The 12115-nt window shown below is 55.4% G+C and overlaps 1 protein-coding gene across 2 annotated transcripts; it reads right to left on the bottom strand.

Moving 5' to 3' along the window:
• Nucleotides 1–1571: 1571 nt before the first annotated feature.
• On the bottom strand, nucleotides 1572–10575 carry KLK13 (kallikrein related peptidase 13). Of its 2 annotated transcripts, XM_070063589.1 has the most exons (6): nucleotides 10437–10575; nucleotides 9917–10001; nucleotides 5163–5352; nucleotides 4631–4899; nucleotides 3582–3718; nucleotides 1572–2620 (listed from the first exon to the last, which is right to left on the bottom strand). In XM_070063589.1, exons 2-6 carry the CDS (start codon nucleotides 9966–9968, stop codon nucleotides 2432–2434), a joined length of 837 nt encoding a protein of 278 aa, XP_069919690.1. In that variant the 5' UTR covers nucleotides 9969–10001; nucleotides 10437–10575; the 3' UTR covers nucleotides 1572–2431. The 2 variants fall into 2 exon arrangements, with proteins under 2 accessions (XP_069919690.1, XP_069919691.1); XM_070063590.1 differs by lacking the exons at nucleotides 9917–10001; nucleotides 10437–10575 and adding an exon at nucleotides 8258–8314 and having other exon boundaries at nucleotides 4631–4799.
• Between the last annotated feature and the right edge of the window lie 1540 nt (nucleotides 10576–12115).

Below are 12115 nucleotides of genomic sequence, written 5' to 3'. Positions count from 1 at the left end.
ATCGGGGGTCAATTTAGCCTTCAGCCTCCCTCCACTCCCTGAGGTTGGGGTAGGACTGCAAGAGTCAGCCCTCCCAAGAATCCCTCCTCCACACAAACTCAGGTGTGTTTGCAAGAGCTTTTGATGAAGGGAGAACTTGCACCTCTCTGTGCTGGAGCTGACCCCTCCGGTCCCAGATGGCTTAAACTCAAGATCTACGCCCCACTGGCTCTCCCTTTTCAAAGCTACAAGGGCGCTTCAGAGAGTTCATGGAGAAATGGAATTAAAATATAAAATTTATTTTGGTGCCAAAAATTGAAATCCAATTTTTTTTTTAATAATGCACAATTCCATGAACTTTTGGAAAGACCCTGCCTATGGATGGATGTCACTTTTTTTTTTTTTTTTGCTCCAACATAAACTCACCTTCTAATTCCATTTCTCCAAGAACTTTTTGCAGTACCCTTGTATTTCCCATTCTTTCCAAACACTCCACCCCTTCCGAGAAGCCATCCCTGATCGCTCTTGGCTCTCTGACACACAGCCCTGGTCATGTCCTTCATGGCGAGGGTCAGGGTTGTCATGATCATGTCACACAGGAATCGTCACCACCAGCAGTTCCTGGGTATGTGCTTTTGCGTATTTCCTATCAACTCCCTGGGAGCAGAGTTTACGTCCACACGGTTGTCTGATGGACCACCCAGAGCAAAGGCTGCTCATCTTTGCCCACAAGGTTCCTCCCATTTCAATAAACAGCAGCTCGCCCTTTCCTGTAGCTCAGGCCAAATCACTGGCATCACTTGGGACATTCCTTTTTCCTCACATTTTTCCACTGGACGTTGGCAGACGCTGTCCAAGAACCTGGTCAAACAGACCCAGAGTGTGACTGCTTCTCGGCTCCTCCCAGGCCACCACCCTGGTCCAGGAACCATCACCGCCTGCCTTGTCTGTTGCCTCCCCGTCTTCACCCACAGCAGCCAGAGGAATCTTGTTCACACCCACGTCAGCTCAAGTTCCTCCTCACTCAGAGCCCCCCAGTGGCTCCGGGCTCACTCAGAGTCAAAGCAAAACCTTGACTGTGGACCACAAGACCCCATGCAGTCTGCTCCTTCCCCTCTTCCCTCACCTCTGCACCCTCACCCCCTACCCCACCCACTGACCCTCAGACACAGCAAGCGAGGTCCTACCTCGAAGCCTCTGCACCTGCACTACTCTCTGCTGAATTCTGTACCTGCCTCCTTCCTGTCGTCCTTTCATTCTCCCCTGAAAAGTCACTCAGTTAGGTCCCCTCCCCTGACCATCCTGTTTGAAACAGCAACTCTAGGGGTGGGGATTGTGAAGTCACTGCTTGGGACAGCCACATCCCACATGAGAGTGCTTGTTCAAGTCCCAGCTGCCCTTCTTCTGCTCCAGCTTCCTGCTAATCCACCTGGGAAGACAAGTGCTTGGGACTCTGTCACCTGGATGGAGGTCCTGGCTCCAGCCCCAGCCAAGTAAAATACCAACTCGACCACTGCCCTCCAGCCCAGCACTCTTCCACCCTTGCTTCATGTTTTCTGTTATCACTACCTGAGCGCCTGTTTCTTTATTCACCTTTACACTTTTTTTTTGCATTTATTTTATTTGAAAGGCAGAGAGAGACAGAGAAAAGACAGCACTCTCTTATCCACTGGTTCACTCTAATAGGGACATTATACAAGATGTTCCAGGAGACACAGAATATTTGGGGTATTACTGTGTGGTCCAGCGTGGAGGCCCCGTGGTGTCCTGGACCCCATGACCATCTGGAGTGGAGTGCTATTGTTCATTAGTGAGCACGGGGATTCAGAGAGAGGGATGCTGGCAGAGAGAGGGTATCGGCAGGGATGTGGACGTAGGTTGGGGTAGGGACATCCCTGAAACCCAGAACATTATGGGAATGAACCATTCTGAAGATCTTACGTTAGCTGTGAGGGGTGACTTGGAGGTGCACAGAACACCGTCAGGGCAGAGGCTCTGGGCATTACAGAATACTGTCAGGATGCAACGTGGGAATCCAGAGCTTTCTCGAGTGCAAAGCACAGAAGGATCTGAAATATTGGCAACGAATGAATATTTGATGGGATGTCATCAAGGTAGAGCCATTCACAAGACAGGATGTGGTTGCCATGGGCTGATGGGTGTCGCTAAGAGCCTTCGGCAAGCTCTCTGGGTTTGCGGAGGTCATCCTCGCCCTGCTGGGAGACCTGGGACATTTTCTGGGTTGGGGCATTCAGGTGACGGGGAGGTTTGGTTACAAGGCTGGAAGAGAGTGAAGGCTTCTGAAACACGGGCTATCTGTCAGGATTGGACATCTTTGGGCACGTCAATCACTGGTTGAAACAGTGCGGTGGGATGGGTGGGCGGAGAAGAAGGGGGCGACAAAGCGAGGAGGGCGTGGTGGAAGGAAGGAGGTGGGTAAGGGAACCCAGCTTCAATCTGTGCCCTTCGTCCATTTCTGCCCCTGGGCTTTGTGTTTTCGGATCGTGTCTCGGATCCACTGCACGTACTGTGGGACGCGGGTGTAGACGCCGGGCCGGTTGGGCTGCCCACACGGGAAGTCCCCCCAGGAGATGATGCCGTGGAGGGTTCCGTTGCAGACCAGGGGGCCCCCGGAGTCGCCCTGAGTTGGGGAGAGAGAGAAGAGGGGTTCATGACAGAATCAAACAGAGGCCGAGACAGGGAGATGGCAGGAGAGAGTGCGAGGCGAAGGGAGGCAGACGCGGAGAGTGGGACAGCTGAGGTCAGGCGCTGTGTGGGAGAGAGTGGGACACGGAGGTCAGATGACAAACCAGAGAGACAGAGACTGAGACATGCGGAGGGAGGGATGGACTGCTGCGTCTGTTTCTCTGTGCTCCTTGGGCCCATTCACTTGGTTCTTGGTTTCCTGGCACCAAATTCTTCCTTGCACCCTGCCCTCATCAGCTGACACACAGCCGGTGCACAGCATGTCAGCTCCTGTGTTCTGGGTCCCCTGTGCCACTTTACTACCGAGTTAACCCATTCACACCTGAACAGGGTGTGCAATACACCTGCTTGTCTCCCCGCTGGGGCCCAAAGCAGTCATCAAAACCCAAGCTCATGCATTGGTTAGCAAACTCCTTCCCACTTGAGCCAAAACCCTATCTTCAAAGTCTCCTCTGTGCGACAGGGGGTGGGTGGTTTCCTGCCCTTATTTTGGTAATGACCCCCGCCTACCCTCAATCCATGCAGCTGGCCCTGCCCCCAGCCCTCTGTTCATGTGCAGAGCCCTGTGGTTTCGACTTGGTCCATCAGAGACGCCCACAGCTCAGGCCAGAGTGACCGTCCAGGACGTGTGACTTAGTGAAAACCACGCTCAGGACACTTGTGTGAGACACTGGAGAAGAGATGTGCTTTCTTGCCAACAGGGTTGCTCAGGGGTGGCCCGAGGCCCCCTGGGGCCATTTTGCCATTGCCTGGGAAGCTCCTCACTGGCCTCCCATGCCGGGGGCCAGCGCACCTCACGGGGGCTGCTCCCTCAAGGCTGAAGCAATCCTTGCTCCCCCAGCATTTTCCCTCACCTCCATCCTGGCTATGGCGAGCCAACAGCCCATCAGTCTCACCTCACAGGAGTCCTTCCCGCCCTCTTGGGTGCCGGCGCACAGCATGTTGGGGGTGATCTTGCCCGGGTAGACCTGACGGCACTCCTCGTCTGAGCGAAGCTGGATGTTGGCACACTGCAGGGTTTTGGGATAGCTCACTGGGAGGAGAGAGAGATGATGGTCTATGGACAGCTGGCCTAGATTGGACAGACGGGGTGGGGGTGAAACAGGGGGTTGGGCGGGCCAAGAGCTGGTAGGGGTAGAGATGGGGGGGAGGAGGGATGGGAGAGGCAGAGACACGGGGCAGAGGCAGAGGGGAGAGGCAATGAGCAGGATGGGGAACTGGGCAGTCGACGAGGAGACTGTGCTGGGAAGGAAGGTGGCGGGGGGGGCACTGGAGAGGCGGTGACCTGGGCAAGGTGGGGAGAGAGACACAGGGAGGAGGCAGGAGAGACCAGGGACTCCCGCTGATGGGCCCGGGCCCCTGAGATAGAAGCCATGCACAAAGGCCTATTTGTAGTCTGCACATTCCACAGTCGCGTTCTATACATCCTACACATTCCACAAATAGTCATTAATACAGTAGAAGCATTTTACAATTTACAATATATTTTAGATTTTGTAAAATACATTCACACTATGTAAATATTCAGTATATACACTATATAAAAGTATATAAGTGTCTACACATTCATAGACATGAAATAGATAACATAATGGCAACAAATTACATAGCATAATATAGACATTGATACTGATAAAATAAATTTATGTGTCATACAATTATACATGGATGTGTAATTATACAATTACACACACATACAACTGTATATGTAACATACAACCATAAATATACATGTAACATATTTCTATAATCATAGACTATATAGGATATGACATACAGCACAACACACAGGTCATATAGTATGTAGTATATGTAAACTATAGGGCATGTTGTAGACAATGTATGTTGATGCTGTGGATAGATACCAATGTACATTTCCACAATAAAGGAGCTGCCCTCCAGCCCCACCTCCCAGCGCCTCCTGCCGTGCCCGAGCAGTACGTACCCTGGGGGCTGGTGGTGGTACCCCAGCCAGACACCAGGCAACAGGTGCCAGCGGGCAGGCAGTTGTCATGGGAGAGAGGCAGGATGCGGATGTGGCCCGTGGGCTGGACCGGCGCCTCCAGCTCTAGCAGCATGATGTCGTGGTCATGGTTCAGGTGGGTGGGGCTGACCTGGTATTCGGGGTGGGGGATAGAGCGGACCACCTCCCTCACCTGCTCGCCGGTCTCCACACGCCCCAGGGCATGCTTGCCCAGGTAAACTCTGTACCCACTGCGGGTGCAGGAAGGGGGTGGTTAGGGTGGAGAGCAAGCCCATCTCTAGTCCCATCCAACCCCAGCTTCCTCCCCATCCTCAACTCCAATCCCATCCAAACGCCCTTCTCCTTCAACTCTGTCCCCAAACCCAACCCCCGTTCTTACCCCACGCCCATCCCCAGCCCTAACTCCAACCTCTTCCTCAAATCCAACGCCTCCCCACCTGCATCCCCAGTCCTGTTTGCATGCCTACCCCAAGCTCCCCTGGCTCCCACATACTCTTTCCGACAGTGTGCAGCCGTGAGGACCCACTTGGGGTGCACCAGGACTCCCCCACAGAGTAGCCGCCCTCGCACTAGTAGTGCTGCCTGCCAGGGCTGAGAGAAGGGAAGGCAGGTGTAGCCACCTGGGAGAGGCCTGTTGGTCCCGTTGGTGCCATTGAGGATCTTGGGATACTCCCGGGAGATGCCTGGTGAAGAAGAGAAGTAGTTAGAGAGGCGGGTCCCAGGGAGAGGAGGAGGCCTGGAGTTGTGACTCCTGAGTCTGGGGGAAGGGCCAGACATTGATCTGGGTGACCAGGAACTAAGGATTTGCTAGTTGGCTTCTGGGAGTTGTCATTTTCTGTCCAGTGGAGATGGGTCAGGAAGAAGGGTGCCAAATCCTCTACAGGGGATCAAGAGAAGAGATGACAGAATGAGGTTTCTGATAGGAAGGTGGAAGCCCACACTTCTCTCCACTTGAATTTTCTCTGTCATTCTGTCAAGGGGATGGATTTCAGAAAATGGACATGAGAATGACCTCATATCCATGACAGCAGTATCCATAGATCGATCTGTCCAGGCTGTGTTCATGATGCATCCACTCATCTTTTCATCCATCCATCCACCCACTCATTGATTCATCCACCCACCCACCCACCCACCCATCCACCCACCCATCCATCCATCCATCCACCATCCACCCACCCATTGATTCATCCACCCACCCATCCATTCATCCATCCACCCATCCACCCATCCACCCATCCATCCATACATCCACTCACCCACCCACCCATCCATCCACCCATCCACCCACCCATCCATCCATCCACCCACCCATCCACCCATCCATCCATCCACCCACCCATCCACCCATCCATCCATCCACCCATCCATCCATCCACCCACCCACCCACCCATCCATCCACCCATCCACCCACCCATCCATCCATCCATCCACCCATCCATCCATCCATCCATCCAGCCACCCATCCATCCATCCACCCACCCATCCACCCATCCATCCATCCACCCACCCATCCACCCATCCATCCATCCACCCATCCATCCATCCACCCACCCACCCACCCATCCATCCACCCATCCACCCATCCATCCATCCATCCATCCACCCATCCACCCATCCATCCATCCAGCCACCCATCCATCCATCCACCCATCCATCCATCCACCCACCCATCCACCCATCCACCCACCCATCCATCCATCCACCCATCCACCCATCCATCCATCCACCCACCCAGGCAGTACCAATACATCCATCTCTCCATCCATCCATCCATCCATCCAGGCAGTACCAATCTACCCATCCACCCATCCATCCATCCATACATCCACCCACCCATCCATTCATCCACCCACCCACCCAGGCAGTACCAATACATCCATCTCTCCATTCATCCATCCAGGCAGTACCAATCCATCCATCTATCCATCCATCCACCCATCCACCCACCCAGGCAGTACCAATCCATCCATCCATTCATCCACCCACCCACCCACCCATCCATCCACCCATCCACCCACCCAGGCAGTACCAATGCATCTATCCATCCATCAACCCATCCACCCATCCATCCACCTATCCAGGCAGTACCAATCCATCCATCTATCCATTCATCCACCCATCCACCCACCCAACCATCTACCCATCCATCCACACACCCATCCATCCACCCACCCATCCATCTACCCATCCACCCACCCTTCCATCCACCCATCCACCCACCCATCCATTGATCATCCACCCACCCATTGATCATCTGTCCATCCTTTCAGCATAGATTTACTGGGCGCTTCCCTGGGTTCAGTACTACCCTAGACTACCCACTTCTAGATTCTCATCTCTAGCCCAACTCTTCCTTTAAGCTGGGTACTCAACCCCCCTGGCTGAGAGCCTCACACACATCTTAAATGTTGTATCCATCCCCAATCAGATCTGTCTCAGCCAAAACTGCTCCTTCCCAGGGGTCACCAGTACTTCCCCTCTTTCCATCACTATTCATGACAAACATGTTCTGGTTTTCTCTCCTGAACATCCAGTTTCCGCAGCTCCCCTGCCCCACTCTGTAGCCCCATCTTTAGCTAAATGATGCCAGCACTGTAAATGCGCGCACTTCCACATCCCTCTAATCCAGCTCTCTCAAAGCAGCCTGAGGAATCTTTGAACAAAGATTCAGCAGCGTCAGATGATACCATTCCTTTAAAATCCAAAGCCTTTCCAAGGTTTGCAGGAGAGCGTCATCCCGCCCTTACTGTCCCCTCTGACCCCTCCCCCTACCTCCCTCCTCTTCACTCCCTGCTCCAGCCCCCTGTACCTGTTCTGCAAACACGTCTGCTCTGTTCAATACGGAGGTCACTAACCACCCACGGCTCATTAAATTCACATTAAATTACAATTAAATGATAGGTTCTGTTCTTCAGTCATGGCAGACACATTTCAAACACTCAGTAGCCCCAGGTGGTCAGTAGCTGCTACACTGAGTCCTTCTGGACTCTGAGAGCTGGGCTCAAGTGTCCCCTCCTGAGAGTGGCCTTCTCAGGGTCTCCACTGGCCCCCAGGCATCCAACAGAGTGACAACCACAGCTCTTTGCATTTATCTCCTCACTTTGGCCGTGAGCTCCGCGGACGACAGGGACTGGAGCTGCTTTGCTCCGCACCACGTCTCTAAGAGTCAACAGCTCCTGGCACACAGTAGGTCCTCAGCAAGTGACCGCTGCCGGAGCAGGCACTGGGGGCCCAGCAGTCAGCAGAGTGGCAGAGTCCCACCGTGAAAGTGGCACATTCGAGACTGTGTGCCGTCGAGCAAGGAAACAGCCCCAGCTCCCCCAGCTGTCAAGCAGAAAAAGACGCCAGTTCACCCAGTGAGATCCTGCAGTTTCGGCATGTGCCATCCCAGCCAGCGCAGGAAGCAGACACCTCACACTTAAAGCCACGAAGCGGACCTTTAGCGGGCAGCCTCCCATTTGCTGAGCTGAACCCCACCTGGAATTCCAGCCCTAGGGAGGCTGGAACGGGTCAATACCAACCTCAGGTGGTCCAGCCTGAAGCCTGTTCATTTCACAATGCAGGATTTCTTTCTTTGTCCTTACCTTTGATTTATGGCAAAGGAGGGCATTTCCCACTCAGTCATATAAACTTTTCAATGGGCTTTTATTTCAGTTTAAAAAAAAAAAACAACTGGATTTTAAGTGCGTGCAGCCAAAGATTACCAAGCGGGTTTGCAGCGTGTCCAATGCAGGACGCACAGGCCGGGTGGCCAGCCCGGATTAGGCGCTCCACTCCGGCATGGCTGCGTCCCTGGGTCTTGGGCTTGTCAGGCGTGAAACGGGCATGGTGACAGTGCACCTACCTCCTTCGGCTGCTGCAAGCCGCAGCATGTGGAGCTCCGAGCCCAGGGCGTGGCACGGGGAAGGGCATGGGGCTAAGTCCTGGGAGTGTTGCCAAGGCCAGGAGCCAGCACACCCCCAGGCCAAGGCCGGCATGGGCGCCCAGGACCCTCCTCCTTGGGGGGAGGGTGCTTGGGAGGTCTTCGCCGCCGGGCTCCCTGAGGTCTTCGAGTCGCCTCAGGGTCGTAATTAATGATGAACTAATTACGCGGGTAATTGAAGAATGTCCCCGCTGGGCTCTGGGCATGGGGCAGGGCCCGTGTCTCAGCCTGCACAGCAGCCTGCGCGGTGCCCCGTGCTCCACAGCTGTTTGTGCAATGGATGAATGAGGCGGGCACAGGGTTTCCCAAGAAAGGGGGCCTAATGAGGAGAGGGCCCTCTGTGGGTGGGCGAGACCCGTAAGAAGGTTCTGGAAGGGGCCAAGAATGAAGGCAGGATGCTATTAAAGTAATTGAGGACCAGGGTTCAGGCCCCTCTTACAGCGCCTTGCTTTCTTTTCTTTCTTTCTTTCTTTCTTTCTTTCTTTCTTTCTTTCTTTCTTTCTTTCTTTCTTTCTTTCTTTCTTTCTTTCTTTTTCTTTCTTTTCTTTTCTTTTCTTTTCTTTTCTTTTCTTTTCTTTTCTTTTCTTTTCTTTTCTTTTCTTTTCTTTTCTTTTCTTTTCTTTTCGATAGGCAGACAGTGAGAGAGAGAGACAGAGAAAGGGCTTCCTTCTGTTGGTTCACCCCCCAAATGGCCACTACGGCTGCGCGCTGTGCCAATCCGAAGCCAGGAGCCAGGTGCTTCCTCCTGGTCTCCCATGCAGGTGCAGGGCCCAAGCACTTGGGCCATCCTCCCAGGCCACAGTAGAGAGCTGAACTGGAAGAGGAGCAACCGGGACAGAATCCGGTGCCCCGACCGGGACTAGAACTCGGGGTGCCGGTGCCACAGGCGGAGGATTAGCCTATTGAGCCGCGGTGCCGGCCTCACCTTGCTTTCATACCCACAGCAACCCTAGGTGGCAAGGATTTGGAGCAGCCCATTTTACACATGAAGACAACTGAGGCAGGAGGGGGCTAAGTTACTGGCTCGAAAAAGCAGCAGCCTCAGGATTTGAACCTGGGCCCTTCTGACGCCTCCGAGGTTCCGAGCAGTGGGGAGAACTGGGCAGGGGTCTGCCCACCCCGCGACCCGAGGCCACAGATCCAGGTCACGCAGGGACAAGCAGGATGCGCTCCGGTGTCCCCGCCGGCCCCGGCCCCAGGTGGGCGGTGGGGGGCGGAGCTCGCGGCTCCCACGCCCCCTCCTCCCCCCCCCCCCCCCCCGCAGACCTCTCCCGCCATTGTCGCCAGCGGCCACCGCGCCTCCGCCCCCGCGCATTCTTACCTCCTGACAAGGCCACGGTCAGGGAGGCGATGACAGCGGCCAGGGGCCACATGACAGCTCCGGGTCGGGGGCAGGCGGGCGGGGCCTGCGGAGAGGAGGAGGGGGCTGCTGAGGGAGGGCCCGGAGTGGCCGCGTCCGAGACCCTGTGCTTCCCAGGCGCGCTCCGGCTGGGAGGCGCCCCTGCCCCAGTTGCACCCCCGGGGCGGCGCGCACTCGCCTTGGGCTCAGCCTCGCAGCCCTGCAGCCCCGGGAGGCCGACCCCGCCGGGCCCTCCTAGGCCAACGTCCTCGGAGCGCTCTGCGGCCCCCTGCCCCTCTCGGGGTCCCTTCTCCCCTCTCCGGCCTGCCTCGGGCGCTCGGTCCACTCTGAAGTTCTCAGTGTTTCCTCGCTCCAGGGCCCTGCGGGTCTCTGGTTCGGGGCCTCCCGCGGGCCCCTGCATCCCCCGCCTCCCCGCTTCACCCGCTCCCCATCTCCCTCTCTCCTCTCCCTCCTCCCCCGCCCCTACCCCAGGCGACCCTACCTGAGAGAGGGGCCCGGGGCGGGGCGAAGCGCTTCTGCCGCCAGCTGCCTAGGACTTCAGCCCCGACCCATGCTTTTAACCCCTGAACGCCTCCCCCAGTGCGCTCCGCATTTCCCGGTGGCTGGCCTCCCCCTCTCCACCCCCTGTGGCTCAGCAGGCTGGCGACAGGCACCCCCCAGCCTGGGCTTGGCCCTCGGCTCGGGGGCGGAGCATCGAGGACAGGCCGGGACCCAGATCTGGCTCCGCCCACGCCAGAGGGGAACCCACTGTGAACCTGCAGGCGCTGGACCCGACTAGAGGGCGAAGGGGGAAGCCTGCTCCCTTCCCCAGCCGCAGCCCCAGGTCTCCCCCGGCCGCGCGCCAGTTTCCATGCACCGCCTAACTTCACCTGGTGCACCTCAGTCTCACCCTGCCCCAAGTCCCTTCCAGACCTGAAGCACAGCGGTGTCTCCCCGCCCCCAAGCCTAACCCTCAACCCCAAGCCGGCCTCCGGCCGCATCCCAAGCTTATCGCAGCATCAGACTCAAGAAGACACCCAGGGCCCAGCCTATTCTTCTGAGACACGGGGATGAGCCAAGGGACTGCAGCACTGTTCCCCTAACACACACACTGACACACACGCACACACTGACACTCACACTCACAGACACACACACAGACACACTGACACACACACAGACACACTGACACACACAGACACACACTGACACACACTCACAGACACACTGACACACACACAGACACACACACTCACACAGACACACACACTGACACACACTCACACACTGACACTCACACTCACAGACACACACACCGACACACACTCATACACACTCAGACACACACTGACTCACACACACTGACACACACAGACACACACACTCACACAGACACACATTGACACACACTGATGCACACAGACACACACTGACACTCACACTCACAGACACACACACCGACACACACTCACACAGACACACTGACACACACTGACACACTCACAGACACACTGACACACACACTCACACAGACACACATTGACACACACTGATGCACACAGACACACACTGACACACACTCACACACTGACACTCACACTCACAGACACACACACTCATAGACACACTCAGACACACACTGACACACTCATACACACTCAGACACACACTGACTCACACACACTGACACACACAGACACACACACTCACACAGACACACATTGACACACACACTGATGCACACAGACACACACTGACACACACTCACACACTGACACTCACACTCACAGACACACACACTCATAGACACACTCAGACACACACTGACACACTCATACACACTCAGACACACACTGACTCACACACACTGACACACACAGACACACACACTCACACAGACACACATTGACACACACACTGATGCACACTGACACTCACACTCACAGACACACATTGACACACACTGATGCACACAGACACACACACTGACACACACTCACACACTGACACTCACACAGACACACACACTGACACACACACTCACAGACACACACTGACACACACAGACACACACTCACACACACACACTCACACACACACACTGACACTGACACACACTGACACACTCACACACACTGACACACACTGACACACACTCACATACTGACACACATACTGACA

The sequence above is a fragment of the Oryctolagus cuniculus genome, chromosome 18 (genome assembly GCF_964237555.1).
Source record: "Oryctolagus cuniculus chromosome 18, mOryCun1.1, whole genome shotgun sequence".
Classification (NCBI taxonomy): domain Eukaryota; kingdom Metazoa; phylum Chordata; class Mammalia; order Lagomorpha; family Leporidae; genus Oryctolagus; species Oryctolagus cuniculus.
This window is presented reverse-complemented; position numbering and strand designations above follow the sequence as displayed.